Source organism: Ichthyophthirius multifiliis, assembly GCF_000220395.1.
Source record: "Ichthyophthirius multifiliis unplaced genomic scaffold scaff_1120509250848, whole genome shotgun sequence".
In the NCBI taxonomy this organism is placed as follows: domain Eukaryota; phylum Ciliophora; class Oligohymenophorea; order Hymenostomatida; genus Ichthyophthirius; species Ichthyophthirius multifiliis.
In genome coordinates this window covers 107,811-128,082 of record NW_004086441.1, presented here as the reverse complement: position 1 = coordinate 128,082, position 20,272 = coordinate 107,811, and the positions used below count along the sequence as shown (strand labels likewise).

The window sequence follows — 20,272 nt, the reverse complement described above, 5'->3', positions numbered from 1 at the left end:
ATTTATGTATAATTTTAGTTTTAATAACGAAAATAAAATAATATTAAATTAATAATAGATAGTATATAAGACAAAAAAAATTTTTTTAAATAAAAACTAATAATATTTAAAATATTATTATAAATAAATATAAAATAAATTTAAATTTTTTTTTTTAGTATTTTAAAAAATATATAGTATTTTTTAAAAAATATTTTTATATTATTAAATATAAAAAAAAAATTATATATATTTAATTTTATATTTTAATATATAATATTAAATATATATATATTTATATTTAAATATATTTTTATTGTTTTAGAAATATAAATATAAAAAGATTATATATTTTTCTTATTATTTTAATTTTAATAATTAAATTTTTAATATATATTTAGTTTTTAAAACAAAATAATAAAAGGTTAATATTTTTTATAATACATATAACAATATAAAATTTTATCAAATTATTTATATATATATTTTTTTTTTAATTTACAATAATATATGTATATATATATATATATATATATATTTATAATAATAAATAAATAATTAAATTATTAATTATATATATAATAAAATAAAGAATCTTTAATTTTTTTTTTTTTTTTTTTTTTCATTTTTTTTTAAATTCCAATCCTATTTAAGTATTTTATAAAGAATTTTTTTTTTTTCATTAAATGAGCAATCTGATTCTTCTATTTAATTATTTTATTTGTATTTTTATTATTAATTTTTTTCATCATAAATTAATTAATTTTTATTATTTTCTAAAAAGTCTTTCTTTACTTTAATTTTGTGGAATAGTTTTTATCGACATATTTCAATAAGCTCTAATTATTATTCTTATTTTTTCAGTCTAGTTTATTCCTTTACCCATTTTTAAGCCGGTCCATCAACAAACATTTAAAAGTATTAAGAAATTATTGGATGAGTCATTAAATGAACCAAAAGATAATTATTAAATGTTGATTTTTTAAAATCTTATTAAACTTATTAGTATAATTCGATATTTTATTTATGGTATAATTCTATATATCTTCTGAATTATTTTAATAAGTTTTTTGTAAAGTTTATATGAATAATATTTTTGTTGTTTTTTTTATATTTTTTTCTTTTAAAGAATTAATATTATGGCTTTTTTATTTTTTTGCTATTTTTAGTCTACATTGTTTTGACTATTGTTTTATATTAAATATAATAATTAACCTATTGTTAGTTTCTCTTATTCATTTGTGTAAGTATTTTAAAGATTTTATTGAATTTCTTTATGATTATTTTATGGTTATTGTAATAATATAGGAAGAGTTTATAATAGTTATTATTATATATTAGATTATAGAGGGTTTTATATAATTTATAAGTATTATAAATAATATTAGATAAGTAGATTCTCGGGTTGAAAAAGCTATTACATTTGAATTTGGTTTTTTATTTTTTTAATTTTTATTATTAATTTTTTTTTTTTTTTTTAATATTTATATAAATCAATAAATATTTTTTTATTTTTATATTTTTTATAAATATTTTATTTTATATTATTTTATTTTTATTATTATTTATCTTTTTTATTATATATATAATTTTAAAATTATAAACTCTTTATTATTTTAAATTATATATAAAGAAAAAAATATAAATAAAGAGATTTTTAAATTATTATTATTTTATATATAAAATATGATATAAATAAATATAGTAATTATATTAAATTATAATAAATAAAAATATAATAAAATATTAATAATTTTTAGTAATTTTTTTTAAAAATAAATAATATTTAGAATAAAACATATTTTTTTATTTTAAAATAAAAATAAATGATTATTATCCTTTTTTTATTAATTTAATAAATTTATTTTTAAAAATATAATATTTTTATTAAAAAAATTAATATAATAAAATTTTGTTAATTACAAAGGTATTTTAGTAGAAGAATTTTTATTATTATATTGAAATTTAAAAGTTGATTAATTTATATTTTTATCAATAAAATTTCTAAAAAAAACTTTTATAATATATAATTAATATATAAAAAAATTATATATATATAGCAATTTAAAACACTAAAAACAAAAAAAATTATTAAAATAATAAAAATATTAATAATTAGCTATTATACAAAGTAAAAAATAAAAATAATGGATTCATTAAGTTTACTTTAAAAAATATTTTAATAACCTGAATATTTATAACAAATTTTATAATATCCTTATTAAAATAACCAGTTATATATTCAAAATAATTAAAGTAAGAAAAAATAAAAAATTATAAAACTTATGATATTAAATATAGGTCATATTGACCAAAATATGATAATTAATTATATATTTACTTAATAAAATAATATTTTTTTAGTCATTAATTAATTAATAAACGATAAAGAATAATTAAATAGTCAATTGAATAATTTGGAAGTAAAAAATAAAATATATTATTGTGTTTGTGTTTAAATTATAAAATATATATTATATTAATATTATTTATATATAATAAATTATAAATTATTAGTAAATGTTAATTGAAAAAAAAAAGAATAGTTTTGAAAAAAAATAACATAAAAATTAATTTTAAAATGAAAAAAAAATACATTAAGTAAAAATATTTTTAAATTAATAATTTATTTTATTTTATTTTTTTTTAAAAAAAGTGTACATTTTAAAATTGCTATAAAAATTATGAATAAAAATCTTGCTTAAACAATCATTTAAAAACTAAACATAATATATATTATAATAAAAATAATTAATAAAAATAGAGAAATATAAATAATAATAAAATACTTAATCCTGAAATTAAAATTATTTAATGAAAATTAATTATAATATATATATATATATATATATAAAATATTCTTTACTAATAATACTTATATATAATATATGTCTTTTTTATATATATATATATATATATATATATATATATATATATATATATATATATATATATATTAATTAATTAATTAATAAATAAATAATATATATATATATAATAATATATATATATNTTATTAATTAATTAATTATTATATATATATATATATATATTATATATATATNTNTATNTNTACTATATATATATATATATATATATATATATATATATATATATAAGTATAATATTCATATTATAATTAATTTTAAATTATAAAAAATAAAAAATGTTAAATTATTATATATTCAAAAATTAATATAATTATATATTCTATTTTTAAATAAAATTATTTATTATTATAAAGTTAAATATTATTATAAATAATTTTATTTTAAATTTAAATAATATTATTATTAATTTTCTTTTAATATCAAATAAATATATATTTTTTAAATAAATAATTTATATATATAATTTATAAACAAATAATTTATTTTTTCTTTCTCATAATATTAATGGATAAAAAAGGATTTCAATAATAAATTATAAATAAATAATGTGAAAAAAATATCAAAGACTTAAGTATATTTTTAGAATTTTTAAATCAAAATTAAGTAAATTAATTAAATAATATTTCTGAATTAAAAACAGAATAATATATAAAATTAATATTCTAAAAATACTTATTTTTTTAAAAAAAAAAATAAAAAGGAAAAATCTTTATAATAAAAAATAATACTTTAAATTCTAATTAAATAACTAATAATGAATACTAACCAAATTTATAAAAAAAAATAAAAACTGAACAAAATGAACAAGAAAATAAAAATATTTAATAAAATTCAACATTTTTATAATAATAAAAATTATAATAATTATAAGAAAATAAATAATAATAAGAAATATAAAAAAATCAAAACTATTTAAATTTATTAGAATAAAAAATCATATAGAAATATGATTTGAAATAAAATAAATATACAATATAAGGACAAGAAATAAATAATTAAAAAGAAAATAAAATTTAATAAATATCAAAAAAAATAACTATTTCCTAACTTATTTTATAAATAGGAAGTCCTATAGAATTATATAAGAAACTTGAAGATAACAATTATTATTTACCTCCTTTTGGGTATATTTCTATTATTTGGCTTTATAAATAAGCTTTAATATATTAAAAATGTAATTATAATTATATCTCTATATTTGTTTTAAATTATAAAAATAAAATAAGTTCCTTTAAGATCTAAAATAATAAATTGTCCTGATAATATTTTTTTAAAAAAAGATGAAATATTTTAATTTATAAAAATACATTATTAATATCTAAATCCATAAATGTAAATAAATTAAATTAATAAAATATATATATAAATACGTATATATAAATATATAAAAAATATATATATATATATATATATATATTTATTAATATTTAGTGATTGGCCTATTAATTATTTGAAAAATTTGGCTTATTCTATAGATCCTGAAAATCAAATTTTTAAATGTTTAAAAAATAAAGATCAAAATTTTGAATATAATGATAACTCTGAATAAGAGACTTTAAAGTTTTATTAATAAATTATAGATTTACCTGAGTTTCTTTAAAATAATTATATAGATATTCCTTTTATGAAATTATTTAATATTAAAAAAGATTAAAGAAATGCTTTAGTAAAAATATTAAAAGAACTTTACTTAGAAAAGAATTAAGAAAAAAGTTGATATTTCTTATTTTTTTATTAATAACTTATATTTTTATTATATAGACACTAATTAATATTATAACTCTTTAAATATAAAAGAATTATAAAAAATCGTAAAAAATGAAAAATATAATATTGGAAAAGATATTCAGAACAATGAATAAGAAATATAGAGAAAGTATTTATATATATATATTTATTTTTCTATTAAATTTTATATAAAAGAAAAGTCGTTATTAATTAAATTTAGTAAATTTAAGATTACGTTTAAAGTGAAAGCTAGAAAACAAATTAAAGTGAAAGTTAGAAAATAAATTAAAATTAATATTAGAATATTCAAAGCGAAAATTAGACTATTTAAAGCGAAAATTTGAATATTTAGAGTGAACATTAAGTTATTTAAAGTGAAAATAAAGCTATTTATAGTGAAAATTAGGTTATTTAAATTGAACATTAAGTTATTTAAAGTGAAAATTAGGTTATTTAAAGTGAAAATTAAGTTATTTAAAGTGAAAATTAAGTTATTTAAAGTGAAAAATAGGCTATTTAAGGTGAAAATAAAGCTATTTAAAGCGAAAATAAAGCTATTTAAAACGAAAATTAGACTATGTAGATTGAAAATATGACTATTTAGAGTGAAAATTAGTTTATTTAAAGTTAATATTAGGTTATTTAAAGTGAAAATTAAGTTATTTAAAGTGAACATTAGGTTATTTAGGTTATTTAAAGAGAATATTAGTTTATTTAAAGTGAAAATTAAGTTATTTAAATTGAAAATTAAGTTATTTAAAGTGAACATTAAGTTATTGAAACTGATAATTAGAATATTTAAATTGATAATTAGAATATTTAACAAAACTTATAATAAAGTCTATGAAAAATGAATAAAAAATATCACAACAATTCTTCTATATTATATAATTTAAAAATAATATTTGAATTTAATTAAAAAGCAACTTTTATTACAAAAAAAAAAAATTATATTATAATTAAATAAATCAGTATAAAAAAAAAAAAAAAAACATATTTTTCCAATAATTTTTTTTTTTTTTTTGTTAAAAAAATTTTTTTTTTAAATTCTCACACAAAAAGTATATAATAAAAAATAATCTAATTTATATATATATAAAAAAAATCTTAAAAAACTTCTTTTTTTTATTTTTTTTCCTAAAAAATAAAAAATATGAATATAATAGATAACCTATAAGATATCACACAAAATCATTAAATAACATCCAAAAACCCCTTCGATACATAAGAAGACCTATAAATATAATATATTTCAAACTAAAATATAATAAAATAACCAAGTCCAATAAAAGATTTTGAACCATTGGAATATTAAAAATCTTTAAAAGAATAAACAATTTAAAATTTTAATATAGAAAATATGGAAGTAAGTAATAAATAGGAAAACATAGAATCAAGTAAATAAAATATGGAAAATAAAGAAAATTTAATATAAGAATTTACATTTTAAGAATAAAAATATGGACTCATTTCTGAATATGAAATGATAAATTAAACTTCTATAGATAGAAAAAGGAAAAACTTACAAAATTTAAAAGAATGGGACGAATTTCGGGCTGTTTTTTTGAATTTTTAACGTTCTTTAATTGAAAGGATTTTTTCAGAAATTTTTAAAAAATTAAATTTTTCGGAATAAATTTTATAAAATTTAATAAATTATTTTTAAAGAAAACTTCAATAAGAATTGGCTTATTCAAATACTTTAGTACCTAAAATAAATCTAGTCTAATAAAAAAATGATCTATTTTAAGATTTAGTAACTTCTTTTGAAACTTTAGACTAAATTTCTTTCTAACATTCTATAAATGTATCTAAATTTGCATTTTTTATCTAAAATAATATCTTAAAGGAGCTCTTAGTGTAGAATTTGTAAGATACTAAAATTGCTTTGGATAAAATTCTGGATGAAATACGAAATTTGAAGAAAAATTTGGCCAGTATAAACTTTATTACGTCCAGAAAAAGTGGATTAGTGGCTTAAGTTTTCAATTAGAGTACACCAAAAAGTGGATATAAAAGAATTTAAGAAGATCCAAAAGATTTATATTTAATTTAATTGAGTTTTTTAAGAAATGCGGAAGAATAAAAGGAAAAATAAAGGGATTTGGGTAAAAAAATAGTATTTTTTTGGAGAGAAAGCGAAGATATTTTATAAAGAAGACTTTCTTGTATTTAAAAAGGAATTAGAATATATAAAGAGAAATTTTATGAATTTTATTAGAGGAAAAATACGGAAGAAATTGAAGAAATTTTAAAAAGAGAAGAAGAAGAATTTATTTATTTTTTTTAAAAAAAAAACAAGGAAAATTTAGAAGAAAAAAACGAAGAAAAAAAAGAAGAAAAAAAAGAAGAAAAAAAAGAAGAAAAAAAAGAAGAAAAAAAAGAAGAAAAAAAAGAAGAAAAAAAAGAAGAAAAAAATGAAGAAAATTTAGAAGAAAAAAATAAAGAAAAAAAAGGAGATAAAAATGAAGAAAAAAAAGAAGAAAAAAAAGAAGAAAAAAAAGAAGAAAAAAAAGAAGAAAAAAAAGAAGAAAAAAATGAAGAAAAAAATAAAGAAAATATTTGGAAAAATTAACAATTTTTTTTTTAATAAAATTAAAAAGAAGAAAATTATGAAAATATCAAAATATGTCCAGAGGACATTTTTGAATAAAACCATTTATAATTTTTGAAAGAATAACTAGGTATATAACGAGAATAATAGGAAATTTTATAAGAAGAAGTATTTCCCTTTTTCGAAAATTTTAACATACAAAATTTTGATAATAGAGCACTTTTAATAAAAGATTTTAGGGCATTCCGTGAATAAAAAAAAGGATAATTTATAGAAAGTCTATTAGTTATTACTGTAGATAATTATTTACATTGTTTTAATTTAAAAGATAGAGAATAGTAAAAAGAGCATTATGGATTTGATATTTATGATCCTGATTTTTCTATTAGTTTATATAATGTTATAGTTAGAAAAGGAAAAGGATTCGAAGTTGAGGTAATTTAACCAAATGGGGGATTGTTTAATATATTAGCAAAAATAGTTAGTAATAAATTCATATTTAAAAATAATGATTAAATAGAAGAATTTGTAAGATTAATTAATTTTTTAAATTGAAATAAATATAATAATAAATATATATAAATGTATATATGTAAATATATATGTTTATATATTTTTAGATATTATATTTAAAATTTTTTTTTATTATATTATAAAATTAGATGTGAAATAAAAATCTATTTTTTTATATTATTTTATTTAATTTAAAAATATAAATTAAATATAAAGAAACATAATGTATTTATAATATAAATAAATATTTAGACATTTAAATTATTAAATAACACTTAATATTTAAATATAAATAAAATTTTAAAAATATAATAAATAAATGACGAAAAAATTATATTATATTTAAAATTTAGATAAATATAAATTAAAAAAGAATTAATTTAAATAAATATAAAAATATATAATTATAAATTAAAAACATTAAAAATAATATTTTTTTAAATAATATGAAATATTTGATTATTAAATATATATATATAAATATATATATATATATATATATATATAAATATATATTATTATTTATATTAATATTTTAAATTTTATATTAATAATATGTATTTATTATATAAAATAATAAATTATATATAATAGTAGACAATTTAAAATTCTATTTATTTTTTTATTTCCAATTATTTGTTTGAATATTTTAAATTTTATTTTATAATAATTTATATCATATATGTTAAAAATTTTATAAGAAATATATTTTAAATATATTTAATGTTAATTAATTTTTTTAAAAATAGTTACATATATTATAAATAATTTTATTATTAATTAATTTTATAATAATAATTATTTAAATTAATTCAAATTAGTATACTTATTAGAAATTATAAGAATATTTTAATTACAAAAATATGAAAATTTTTATTTACTAATTTTTTTGTTTTTTTTTTTAAGAATAATACTTCCCTTATTAACAAATATTAAATTTTTAAATAATTATACTTTAGTAATATAATAATTAATAATTTTTAAACAAAGCAATAATTTAATTTTAAAATAATAATAAGAGTTTTATTTAAATATTTTTAAATACAAATTATTATAAATAAATAATTAAAAATATTACTTTTATATTATATATATACATAAATATTATAAAAGTTATATATTATATATATAATATATTTAATTTTTTTTTTTTTTTTTTTTTTTAATTTATTATAAGATAATAATTTTTATTTAATAAATATATATATATATATATATTTTAAACAATTATATATTCATAATTTTACAATAAATTTATTATTTTACCAAAAGCCTATTTCTATATTTCCATTTTTTTTATAAAATGTCCCTTCCCCATGTATATTTCCTCCTTAAAAACTTCCCATAAATTTTTCTCCATTTGATAATATTAATGTACCTATTCCATCTAAGGAATGATTTTTAAATTCTCCACTATAACATATCCAATAGTTTTTTAAATTTTCAAAATTTTTTAAATCGAATTCCTTATTTAAAATCTCAGAATTTTTATTTCTTAATCTTCCTTATCCATGATATAAATCAAATTTCCATTCTCCATTATATATTTCCCCATTTTAGTCTTTTAAAACTCCATATCCATGTCTCTAATAATATATTTAATAATTTTTTTTTAAAAAAAATTATATATTTTTTACTTTGTCACTTTTCCAATCTCCTTCATATATTTCTCCATTAGGATAATAACATCGGCCTCTTCCTTATCTTAAATTGCCTAATCTTTCGCCTTTATATCTAGGTATATTTGAATTACTAGTAGAACTTACTGAATTATTATTATTATTGACACTATTATAATATTATTATTAAATTTTTTATTATTATTCATTTTATTGTTATTATTAAAGATTTTATGAAGGTTATAAAATTTAGCCTAGTTAAACTATAATGTTTGAATTGTAAATTTTTTTATTTTATTCATTATTTAATAAATTTTCTTGTTAAAAATGCATTTAAGGAGAATTTATTGAAGAAACTCTTTTTCTCTAAAATATTTTTTTTTTTTTTTTTTTTTTTTTTTTATACTTAAGGTTTTTTAGGTTGTATTGTGTTTGAATTTATTTATGTTTTATTATTATTCTATGTATTATATTTATTATTATAAGAAGGTTTTTAAATAAAATTTTAGAAAAAAGGGTTTATACTTTATTTATCAACTTTTTTTTTATATTGACAATCTTTTAATTTATTTGAAGATGGAATAAACTAAGTTAAATTTTCAACTATTTTTCGATTGTATAAAGGTGATTAATTATTTAATTATTTAAAAGGTTTTTCAATTGATTTTGAGACATTTAGATTATTTGAATTCGTATCGTTTTGTAATAGGAGATTTTTTTATTTTTTTGTACATGTTAAATATGATTAATCAGAAATTATGTTATTCTTTAATTTATATTATATTAATGATATATTTCTTTTTTTAAAATATATGTTAATTTATATAGATTTAATTGTTTTTTTTTTACTAATTATCTTATGTTATTTATTTATTTGATGATAAAATACTTTCATTATGGATTAGTTTTTATTAAAGAGGAGATTATACTAATTGATCTTAATTAATAGAATTAGGTTATATATTAATATTAATATAAGAATTATTAAAATAAGTCTTTATAATATAAAAATATGTAAATTAAATTATTATTGTAAAAAAAAAATTAAGATAAAAAATTATAAAAATATATTAATTTATAAAATAAAATGTATTAGAAATATTATATATGTAAATATATATATATATATATAATTATATATATTTATAATTATATATTTATAATTTACATCATTTTCAAAAGATTTGCATATTTACTAGTATTATAAAAATGACTTATTTTATTGAGATTCAGAAATTTTTTATTTTTTTTATAAATTAATTTTTTTATTTTCTTAATATTATTATAATTATTATTAAAGATTTGAAATAATCAATTTATTTTAAGACTATTCATTCTCATAATATACAATTTTTTATTGTAAATCGTTAATTTTTTATTTTATTCAGAGCAAATGTTATCAAATTCTTAATTTATTTATTAATATTCTTAAGTTTTTTATTAGAATTTTTGTTCTGCCCTATCAAATTAAAACTGTTTATATTTTTATTGAAATTCTTAATTAAGTATAATTTATTCTTATTATTATTTAATTGGAAATTATTATATTTATAAACTTTTTATCTTAATTTTTATATTTCATATTATTATTATAAAATTACTAATTGTTTATCTTATAATTCCTTAATGTATAATATATATATATATATATATTTAATAATATATATTTTTATTTTTAAATATTTACAATTTACAATTATTATTATATTTATTCGCTTTCTATGATTTATTTTTAAATATTTTAATATTCTTTATCAGTTTTTATATATTTTTTATATTCTTGAACTTTATTTTCTTTAATTTCTATTTATTAATTTAATTATTATATTTATTCTTAGAATATATTTTGCATATTTATAAAATCTTATTATTCTTTTTATTTCATTTCAATTAATTAAATCAAATTGTCGTTTTTTTGCTACATTTATATGTATTATTAATCCTAATGTTATATATGCTTTATTGATTTTTGATTTTCTTCTAATAATTATTTATCTTTTTGGTTTATTATTTAATTTAATTCATTTATTTTAATTTCATATAAGTTTATTTAATCTTTTTATTATTATTATAAATTCTATTTTTTTGAAATATTTTTTAGATTTTTTTTTATTTTTTAACTTATATTTTTAGATTTAATTATACTTTTTTCTATTAAATAACTTAAAATCTTTTTTAAATTTTTTAATTTTAATTTATTTATTAACTTAGTTGATTTTCTAAATAATTTATTTTATCAGTTTATTATTTCTTTTTTTAAAAAAAATATTTCTAATTGTATTTGTTTATTAAAAAATACATTAATTTAAATTAAAGTTATATTTTCTTAAATTTTGATTTCAAATTCGCATTAAATTTTACTAATTTATTTATTTAAAATACTTTCAGTTTCTTAAAAATTATCATTTATTATATTATTTTAATTTTCAACTAAATTATTAATAAAAAATAAAATATAAATATATAAATATATAAATATATATATATATAATAATTTAAAATATAAAAACTAAATATTTGTTACAAGTATTTTATTATAGTTATTTTTCTTAATTGTTAATACTTATCTATAAGATTTCATTAATTATCTAAATATATTATAATATATGTATTAAAAATATATAAATATTTTATTTAAATATAAAATTTAATAAATATATTTATTTATAATATATATATATATATATATTATTTTTTATATATATATTTATTATTTTTATATATTTATATACTTACTTATATTTTTTATTATCTTATTTTTAAAAACATAAATTTTACTATTCAATATTTTTTACAATATATTTTATTAATTTTAATCTTTTAAATCTAAATTTAATCATTATTTTCTATTTTTTTATATATTTTTATAAATTATACTTTTAATCATATATCAAAATGTCACCTTATTTATTATAATTTTAATCTTCTTTAATTTTTAAGTTTAATTCTTCTATTATTTTTTCTATTAATATATATCATTTTTAAAAATTATTATTTATTATTGACAATCTTAATATTTATTTTCAAATTATACTTTTAATACTTCCATTTCTTTAAGTTAATTTTGAAATTCATTATTTATTTTACTTAAATTATCTATTTTATCTAAATTCTAAGTTTCTTTCTATTCTTATAAATTTTATTAATTTAATAATAATTTTTCTTTTATTTAAAATTCTTATTCTTTAATTAAATATTCTTTTTCTTTAATAAAATATTATTTTTCTTTTTATTAATAGTCCTTTTCTTTTAATAAATATTCTTTTTATTTTTATACTAAAATTTAATTTTATTAATTTAAATAAGCATTTGCCTTTTAAGCTTCTAATTTATTTTTTTTATGTTCTTTTTCTTATATATCTAATTAACTTTAAATAAAAAGAATTTCTTATTACATTTAATTTATTTTTTCCTATTTTTTTTTCATACAATATTATGTGAAAGTATTTTTATTATTGTTATAAATTTTACCTATTATTATTATTCATAATTTAATTTAAATTATTCATTTTAAAAATTTAATTATTTTATTTATTCTCTATTTTCATTGATAATTTCTTATTATTTAATTGTTTAATTTTCATATTCATAAATAATTTACTTTTTTTATTTTATGTAATATATATAAATATATATATATATATATATATTATTTAATACTTATTTATTATTTAATTCTTATTTTAATTAATCATTTTATTATTTTAAATTTTAAATTTATTTTGTATATTATTAAATTTCACATTTTTAATTATTATTTTTGTTTTCTTATTAACTAATTTAGGTTTCTTATTATTTTTAATTTATATCATTTTTAATTTTTTATTCTTCTATATATTCCGATTATTTAATTAAAGAACAAATCTATTAATTTAAATTTCTTTATTCAAGCATAAATATATCATTTTGGCTTTATATTTCAATTTATTTTTACTTTAATATATTCATTAATTTTTTTTGTTTAACATAAAAAATAAAAATTACTTAATTTTCTTATTTTAAAGTTTATAAATCCAAATTAATTTATTTGTTTTGAATCTTTTTAAAATATAATAATTTAAATAATTTTTATATAATATATATATATATATATATATATATATATATATTATAATAATTGAAAATTAATATAAAATATAAAATATACTTATAGTTATTATATTTAATATTCTAATTATTATATTTATTATTCTTTTTCTTTTATACAATTAATGCGTTTTTATAATTTTCTTCTAAATCAGAAAATTTCTATAATTTATTCTTATAATAATATATGCAATTATAATATATAAAAAATAAATACATCGCTTTCACTTATGAATTTTTTAATTTCATTTAATTAATATGTTAATTATTAATTTATTTTAGAAACGCTATCTATTTTTTATTCTTATTAATTAATTTTTTCATTTAAAAATAAAATAGTATCTTTTTAGTCATTTATTATGATATTATAATTAACTTATTCATCTGCTTAATTATTATTTTTATGTATTTATTCTTATTCTAGTTCTTATTTTAACCTATTTTATTTTAAACAAAATACTTTAAAATTTTTTAAAAAAACTATTTGATTTCTTATATTTTATCTTGATTTAATTTATCTAATTTGTTTGTTAAATTCCTTTTTTCTTCGATCTGTCTTTATAAATCAGTATCTGCCTATTATAGTTAATTATAAAGATTTAAGTTGTTTTATTCTAAATGATATATTTAAATTTTTTTAGAGGCTAACTCAGTTTCTTTTATTTAAACTTTTTCTTCTAACTAAGAAAATAAAAATTATTTAAAACAAAAAATTAATTTCTTTTTTACTTTTTTATTTTATCTTAAAATTTCTTAAAAATTCATTTAATCATCCATTTCCATATTTTTATTTTTTTATATATATTTTTCTAAATTTTATATTTTTTAAATATATTCATTAATTTTAACTTCTTATTATTATTATTTTAAAATGTTAGAATTGCTTTCTAATTTACAAGAACTATTTTAGAAATTAAATTAAAAATCACTATCTATTGTTTTATTATCCTATTAATTGTATAAAAATAAAATAAAAAATTAATAATATAAAGATAAAGAAAAAATATATATGTATATATATAAATATATATATATAAATATATATTCATATTTTTTATATATTTATTTAATTTTATTTTATATATTTCATTTATATTCTATTTTTTATTTTCATATATATTATTTAATAATAAGCCTTCATAATTTTTTATATTTACAGCTTTTTTTGTAATATTTTATATTTTTTTAATTTATTATATTTCATTTACTTCTATTTATTATGATTCTTTTAATTAATTTTAATTATTAATTGCGAATAAACTTTTTATTTCACTCTTTTTTTTTTAATATAACTTTTTTTTTTTTTTTTTTTTATATATTATTTACATTACTATTTTATTGATTAATACATTTATCTATGTTTTAATTAATTTAATTGTTTAATGTATTATTTGTTACAGTTTATTATTTATTATTTAAATTGTCATTTTAATTATAATAAATGTTATTTAAATTTTAAAAACAATTATCAAATACCACACTAGTTTATAATTTTTCATTAATTATTATATTATTTTAATTAAAAAAACTTCTTTATTCTATATTTTAACAATTATTGTACTATTCAGGGTATTAATCTGTAGATTATGTTTAATCTAATTATTATAATAAACTAAAAGTATTTAACTCAATAATTTGATTTTAATGATTTTACATTTATAATGTTAAATATATTAAAATTTGATTTAATTTAATATAAATTAATTGTTAATTATTTATAAATTTTTCAGTTATTTAGATTTAATTTATATATATAATGATGTATATAGATAAATATAAATATATAAAAATATATTTATATATTATATATATATATATATATTTATATAAATATTATTTTGATATATATTAATTTATTTATACATATATTATAATTAAAATTTTAACATTTATATTTGAAATAAAAATTTAACTATATATTTTTTCTTTATTAAATTAAATAAATATAATATAATAAATAAATTATTATATATATATAATTTTTATTCAACAACATTTACTCTTTTATTAATTTTAGTTATTTTAATTAGGTTATATCTAATATTTAGCATCTCCCATAAATGAGCTACTTGCAATACTTTTATTCTTTAAATTTTAATTAATTTATTTTAAAAATGCCATTTTAGCTGTTTCTTCGAAACACAAATCTATATTATCCCCATCTTTAGAAGATACTTCATAGAAAAGATCTAATTTTAAATCTTTTTATAATTATTCTCCCTATTATTTTGTCACTTTTCTCCTATTTTATATATAATTATTAGAAATATAAAAAAAATAAAAAATACTCGCATTCTCTATCCCTTTATGTCCCTACAAGTACAAATAAAGCGGATTCCTCTGCATTTTCTTTAGCTTCATTATACCAATGTAATATTGAATTAAATGAATCTCGACTATATATATATATATATATATACATTTTTGTTTTATTATTAATAAAAATAATTATGTTTTTACTTATTTATACTATATACTAAAAATACACCAAATGTTTTTTTATAAAATGACTTTATTATTGATCTAAAAGATTCTTAACCTGCTGTATCCCATATTTATAATTTTACTTATGCATCGCTTATTTTTATTGTTTTTGATTAAAATTCTACTCCTATTGTTGCATTATAATCTGAGGCGAATTCATTTTTTGTATATCTTATTAATAAGCAAGATTTTCCAACTCCTTTATTTAATTATTATTATTATTTTATCTATATTAAGCTATTTTTTACCCGAATCACCTACTATTATAAATTTAAAACCTATTATATTCGTCTTTTGTGTCTTGATTTTTAATCATTTTTGATTTATATAACTTTAAAATGTACGTGTTTTTTTTTTTTTTGTAATTATTTATATATTATATATAAAATAAAAAAATAATGTTATATATCTTATATATTTTATATTAAAAAAGTTTTTATTTATTTATATATAATTTAATTTAATTCTTTTTTATTTTATTTTTTTTTTAAAAAAAAAAAAAAAATTTTTTTTCTTTTTTTCTTTCTTTTTTTTTTTTTTTCTAAATTATATTTTTATATTATTTTTTATTTATAAATATTAAAATTTTTATAAAAAATCAACCAACAAAAAATATGTGTTTACATTAGTTTTTGTAAAAATGTTTTTTTAAAATAATAAAAAAAACTTCGAACGAAACGATAACATAAAAAGAAAATGAAAACCAAAAAAAATATTAATAAAAAGATTTAAATCAATAATCACCAAAATAATAAAATAAATCAGAAAAATAAATAGTTTTATCGAAAAAAAATAGTTTAAAATATAAAGAATCTGACATAAACAAATAAGTTCCTAATATATTTATATCAAATAATAGTTCTAGAATAAATATTTTAAGTAATAATAATATTTTAAATTAGAAACGTAATTAAAAAGAAGAAACAAATAGTTTATCTTTTATAAATGAAGAACAAAACAATAAAAATAATGTTAAATTTTTACTTAGAAATAATCAGTATTTTTTTAATTTGTATATTATTAATTAAAAAAAATAGTAACAAAATAATATAGTCTCAAAAGATATAGAATTAGAAAACAAAAATAAATAGCAATTAATAAATAATTAAGATAATTATTTTACAGATGAATAATGTTAATATTATTATGAATTATTATAAAAAGAAATTGTAAATTAAACTTAAGAAATGTAATTTATTTAATCTAAATAAATATATTATTAAAATACTAATTTTTATATATTTTTAATAAAATAAAAATATTTTATTTAGAAAGGAACCAATAAAATGGAAAGCAGGAAAAGAATTAGGATTTGGTTCCTTTGGAAGAGTAATTGAAGGTTTTAATAGATTAAACGGTGAAATCATGGCTGTAAAATAAATAAACATATAAAACAGCAAAAATAAAGTATATATATATATATATATATATATATATATATTTATATATATATTTATTATTTAGACTATAAAATCAATAATAAAAGAAGTAAATATTCTATCCGAAATGAAACATAATAATATTGTTCGATATATTGATATTCAACAAGATATAAACTAATAACATATAAGTATTTTATTGGAATATGTTGTTGGTGGTTCATTAAATGATATGATAAATAAATATGGATCTATAAATGAAAATTTAGTTTAAAAATATACTAAGGATATTCTTTAAGGTTTAGAATATCTGCATTATCATGGGGTGGTACATAGAGATATTAAAGGTGCAAATATTTTAGTAGATAATAATGGGATATGTAAAGTTGCAGGTGATTTTATTTTTTTAAAAAAAGAAAATTAATTTTTTATTATTTTTATCTTTTTTGTAGATTTTGGAGGTGCTAAAAAAATAATATAGCAAGACACTATATTGAGTTTAGCTGGAACTGCAAATTGGATGGGTCCTGAAGTAATTAAATAATAAAATTTCGGAAGATATTCGGATATTTGGAGTTTAGGATGTACTGTTATTGAAATGCTAACTGGAAAACCTCCATTTTATAATTTAGGGAACGCATTTGCAACTATGTTTAAAATCGCTCAAGATAATGAGTCACCTCCTTTACCAAATAATGTTAGTGATATTTGTAAGGATTTCCTTTAGAAATGTTTAAATCCAAATCCTTTAAAAAGATGGAATGTTTATTAATTGCTTAGACATGAGTTTATTAGTAGAGGTAGTGCCTAATAATTATAAAATAAAAGGTAATAATAGAGAAAAAAAACAGCTAATAATTAAAATAAAAAGAAATAAATTAATTAAATTTAAAATAATAAATAAGAAAGTGAATTATTTGATAAAAATAAATAGGATAATATTGAAAAAAATTAATAGAATGAAGAATTAAATATATAAAATAATTAGTAGATATAGTAAAAATGTAAATAAAAACCGTATTTAGAAATCGAAGTAAATTAATAAGATAGAAAAGAATGTAATAGTACTAATAGAAGAAAAAAGTTGAAAACTATTCTAGAAGAATCAAATAATTATGTATTATCAACTACTGATTAAGCCTCTAAGTATAAAAAAAATATATATAAATATTATAAATATATATATATTTATATTTATATATTTTATATATATTTATTTATTTTAATTTATTTTAATTTAATATTTTTTATATCTTAAGTTAGGCCTTTAACAATTAATTCATTTATTGTTTTAAAAATTTTGAAAGTCCTATAAATTTTTCAATTTGTAATAATTTTGCTTTGGTTTAACCTAAAATTTTTTTTAAGAATTATTAATTATAAAAATATTTTCAGGGAGATATAGTGGATGTATTTAGTGTTCAGTCTAATAGTTTATATATATTAGATTAAGAAGAAAATGGGTTTAATTAAGAAATATAAAAGAATTAAGAGCCTAATGTAAAAACTTTATGATTAAAATATTATTTATATTTTTTTTAAAATTTACAATTTTTTTTACAATTGGTTATATTTTGTCAATAAATAATATAAAATTTATATAATATAATACATTTCCTATGTTTCTATTATTAAAAAACATAAAAATTTTTAACTGTTACACCCTATATTTGACTTTAAAAAAGTAAAAATAGAACTATTCAATTATATTTTCTTTATTAACATTTTAAATATTAACAATAGTGTTTTTGTCAAACGAAATAATCGATAATATGGATTAAACATTATTTTAAAATTAATACTAGTTAATTTTTGTATCTTATTAGTTAATTATTTGAGAAAGAATGATTATCATATTGAATATTTATTAATTTATTTTATTATTAATGTATTCAATTATAACTTTAAGAAAATGAAGAATTAAAAAGTTTTTTTTTAAATAATTAAATAGATGTATTTATTGCTTTTAGTTTAAAAACTTATTTATCGCATTTTTTTTTTTTTTTAATCATTGAAAAGAGAAAAAGGCTCTTATTATAAATTTTGGGTGTAAAAGAATATATTTTTTCGGTTTTTCTAGACTATTTGTAAATTAATATTGACTATTATTTATTTTAAATATTATTATTTCCTATATGAATATATTTACTTTATTTTCAAATCTTAAAAAAAGGCGGTTTTTCTTAAAAAAATAAGTGTCTTTTACTACATGGGAATATTTATTACTTTAATATCTTTTAATAAATCATCTTTTTATTTAAATTTATTAAGTAATTTTCGGGATATATAAATTATTATTAAGATTTCTACTTTTTAATAAAGAACTGTTTTTTTTTTGTTCATTTATTATTTTCTAAATACTCTTATAGTTATATTTATTGAATAATTTTTTATATTCGCCATTAGTTTTATTTTCTTATTTAAATTTGATATTTCCTATACCAAACAAAAAGCTGAATATTATTATTATTTTTTTCCCGAAAATTCATATTTAAATGTAATTATTTAACTTTTAATTATTAATTCAAAATTAATATGATTTTTCCACTTTTTTTTTGTTCAATAAAATTTATGCTTTTTATTTAGAAATCGAATATATATTTGACCTCCCCCCCCCCCTACCCCCTCTCCTTTTTATGTATTTTTTTTATTCGATATTATTTTTGCCTGAATTTTGAATAAAAAAGAAAAACGCAAAAATTATTCTCCTTAGTTATTTGAATTATTATTAATGTAATATAAAAATAAAAAATTTATATATGTAAAACATATATATTATATATAAAAACATAATAAATTAACTTATATTGTTAATTAAGGATAATAAACTTATCAAAAAAACTATAAATAAAATGCTTTTTTTTTCGTTTTATAGACAGATAATTTTTAAAGCAGATAAATAAATACCTATTTAAATTGTATAATGTATTAAATTATTATAATTTACAAATTAAATAGAATATTAGGTGGTTTTATGTCTAATATATATAATTTAAAATATAAAGAACATAACTATATAGAAAAAATAATAATTTAAAT

General features: G+C 13.3%; 3 protein-coding genes across 3 annotated transcripts, besides 78 other annotated features; 1 reads left to right on the top strand and 2 right to left on the bottom strand. All coding sequences in view use genetic code 6, as the record gives it.

Annotated features, from left to right (window-relative positions):
- Window positions 1-151: 151 nt before the first annotated feature.
- Window positions 152-209: a microsatellite.
- Window positions 156-194: a microsatellite.
- A 12-nt stretch (window positions 210-221) lies between the features above and the next one.
- Window positions 222-290: a microsatellite.
- Window positions 224-292: a microsatellite.
- Window positions 240-297: a microsatellite.
- A 188-nt stretch (window positions 298-485) lies between these two features.
- Window positions 486-522: a microsatellite.
- An 891-nt stretch (window positions 523-1,413) lies between these two features.
- Window positions 1,414-1,464: a microsatellite.
- Window positions 1,465-1,475: 11 nt separating this feature from the next.
- Window positions 1,476-1,536: a microsatellite.
- Window positions 1,480-1,564: a microsatellite.
- Window positions 1,481-1,542: a microsatellite.
- Window positions 1,481-1,558: a microsatellite.
- Window positions 1,482-1,560: a microsatellite.
- Window positions 1,484-1,566: a microsatellite.
- Window positions 1,513-1,573: a microsatellite.
- An 87-nt stretch (window positions 1,574-1,660) lies between these two features.
- Window positions 1,661-1,722: a microsatellite.
- Window positions 1,723-1,834: 112 nt separating this feature from the next.
- Window positions 1,835-1,873: a microsatellite.
- Window positions 1,874-2,718: 845 nt separating this feature from the next.
- Window positions 2,719-2,765: a microsatellite.
- Window positions 2,766-2,805: 40 nt separating this feature from the next.
- Window positions 2,806-3,097: a microsatellite.
- A 45-nt stretch (window positions 3,098-3,142) lies between these two features.
- Window positions 3,143-3,190: a microsatellite.
- A 9-nt stretch (window positions 3,191-3,199) lies between these two features.
- Window positions 3,200-3,240: a microsatellite.
- Window positions 3,203-3,270: a microsatellite.
- Window positions 3,211-3,270: a microsatellite.
- Window positions 3,213-3,287: a microsatellite.
- Window positions 3,288-3,297: 10 nt separating this feature from the next.
- Window positions 3,298-3,353: a microsatellite.
- Window positions 3,354-3,710: 357 nt separating this feature from the next.
- Window positions 3,711-3,758: a microsatellite.
- Window positions 3,713-3,768: a microsatellite.
- A 456-nt stretch (window positions 3,769-4,224) lies between these two features.
- Window positions 4,225-4,287: a microsatellite.
- Window positions 4,288-4,835: 548 nt separating this feature from the next.
- Window positions 4,836-4,888: a microsatellite.
- A 13-nt stretch (window positions 4,889-4,901) lies between these two features.
- Window positions 4,902-5,285: a microsatellite.
- Window positions 4,902-5,412: a microsatellite.
- Window positions 5,196-5,376: a microsatellite.
- Window positions 5,211-5,357: a microsatellite.
- Window positions 5,232-5,336: a microsatellite.
- Window positions 5,257-5,315: a microsatellite.
- A 401-nt stretch (window positions 5,413-5,813) lies between the features above and the next one.
- Window positions 5,814-6,886, bottom strand: IMG5_101450 (hypothetical protein; the record flags this gene model as incomplete). The annotated part of the gene is made up of 1 exon (XM_004035269.1): window positions 5,814-6,886. A coding segment is annotated over one exon (612 nt), but the record flags the coding sequence as incomplete, so codon positions are not given.
- Window positions 5,947-6,016: a microsatellite.
- Window positions 6,887-6,908: 22 nt separating the features above from the next.
- Window positions 6,909-7,157: a microsatellite.
- Window positions 6,926-7,016: a microsatellite.
- A 550-nt stretch (window positions 7,158-7,707) lies between the features above and the next one.
- Window positions 7,708-7,756: a microsatellite.
- Window positions 7,757-8,128: 372 nt separating this feature from the next.
- Window positions 8,129-8,181: a microsatellite.
- Window positions 8,132-8,193: a microsatellite.
- Window positions 8,176-8,230: a microsatellite.
- A 191-nt stretch (window positions 8,231-8,421) lies between these two features.
- Window positions 8,422-8,465: a microsatellite.
- A 997-nt stretch (window positions 8,466-9,462) lies between these two features.
- Window positions 9,463-9,511: a microsatellite.
- A 147-nt stretch (window positions 9,512-9,658) lies between these two features.
- Window positions 9,659-9,686: a microsatellite.
- Window positions 9,687-10,382: 696 nt separating this feature from the next.
- Window positions 10,383-10,446: a microsatellite.
- Window positions 10,403-10,449: a microsatellite.
- Window positions 10,405-10,449: a microsatellite.
- A 238-nt stretch (window positions 10,450-10,687) lies between these two features.
- Window positions 10,688-10,727: a microsatellite.
- A 187-nt stretch (window positions 10,728-10,914) lies between these two features.
- Window positions 10,915-10,953: a microsatellite.
- Window positions 10,954-11,732: 779 nt separating this feature from the next.
- Window positions 11,733-11,775: a microsatellite.
- A 93-nt stretch (window positions 11,776-11,868) lies between these two features.
- Window positions 11,869-11,927: a microsatellite.
- Window positions 11,897-11,988: a microsatellite.
- Window positions 11,931-12,014: a microsatellite.
- Window positions 11,939-12,015: a microsatellite.
- Window positions 12,016-12,441: 426 nt separating this feature from the next.
- Window positions 12,442-12,556: a microsatellite.
- Window positions 12,442-12,559: a microsatellite.
- Window positions 12,560-12,902: 343 nt separating this feature from the next.
- Window positions 12,903-12,934: a microsatellite.
- Window positions 12,932-12,968: a microsatellite.
- Window positions 12,969-12,979: 11 nt separating this feature from the next.
- Window positions 12,980-13,024: a microsatellite.
- A 170-nt stretch (window positions 13,025-13,194) lies between these two features.
- Window positions 13,195-13,240: a microsatellite.
- A 113-nt stretch (window positions 13,241-13,353) lies between these two features.
- Window positions 13,354-13,397: a microsatellite.
- A 40-nt stretch (window positions 13,398-13,437) lies between these two features.
- Window positions 13,438-13,477: a microsatellite.
- An 896-nt stretch (window positions 13,478-14,373) lies between these two features.
- Window positions 14,374-14,415: a microsatellite.
- Window positions 14,383-14,415: a microsatellite.
- Window positions 14,416-14,417: 2 nt separating this feature from the next.
- Window positions 14,418-14,466: a microsatellite.
- Window positions 14,419-14,491: a microsatellite.
- Window positions 14,422-14,498: a microsatellite.
- Window positions 14,423-14,491: a microsatellite.
- Window positions 14,499-14,531: 33 nt separating the features above from the next.
- Window positions 14,532-14,571: a microsatellite.
- A 60-nt stretch (window positions 14,572-14,631) lies between these two features.
- Window positions 14,632-14,676: a microsatellite.
- Window positions 14,677-15,116: 440 nt separating this feature from the next.
- Window positions 15,117-15,204: a microsatellite.
- Window positions 15,160-15,243: a microsatellite.
- A 113-nt stretch (window positions 15,244-15,356) lies between these two features.
- Window positions 15,357-16,480, bottom strand: IMG5_101440 (ras oncogene family protein, putative; the record flags this gene model as incomplete). Its single annotated transcript, XM_004035268.1, has 3 exons — window positions 15,357-15,612; window positions 15,659-15,766; window positions 15,831-16,480. The coding sequence occupies 3 exons, from the start codon at window positions 16,478-16,480 to the stop codon at window positions 15,357-15,359; spliced, it is 1,014 nt and encodes a 337-aa protein (XP_004035316.1).
- Window positions 16,481-16,823: 343 nt separating this feature from the next.
- On the top strand, window positions 16,824-18,748 carry IMG5_101430 (protein kinase domain protein; the record flags this gene model as incomplete). Its single annotated transcript, XM_004035267.1, has 6 exons — window positions 16,824-16,851; window positions 17,019-17,043; window positions 17,126-17,261; window positions 17,319-17,625; window positions 17,686-18,033; window positions 18,681-18,748. 6 exons carry the CDS (start codon window positions 16,824-16,826, stop codon window positions 18,746-18,748), a joined length of 912 nt encoding a protein of 303 aa, XP_004035315.1.
- Window positions 17,263-17,307: a microsatellite.
- Window positions 18,391-18,446: a microsatellite.
- Window positions 18,391-18,454: a microsatellite.
- Window positions 18,410-18,486: a microsatellite.
- Window positions 18,420-18,473: a microsatellite.
- Window positions 18,749-18,758: 10 nt separating the features above from the next.
- Window positions 18,759-18,798: a microsatellite.
- Between the last annotated feature and the right edge of the window lie 1,474 nt (window positions 18,799-20,272).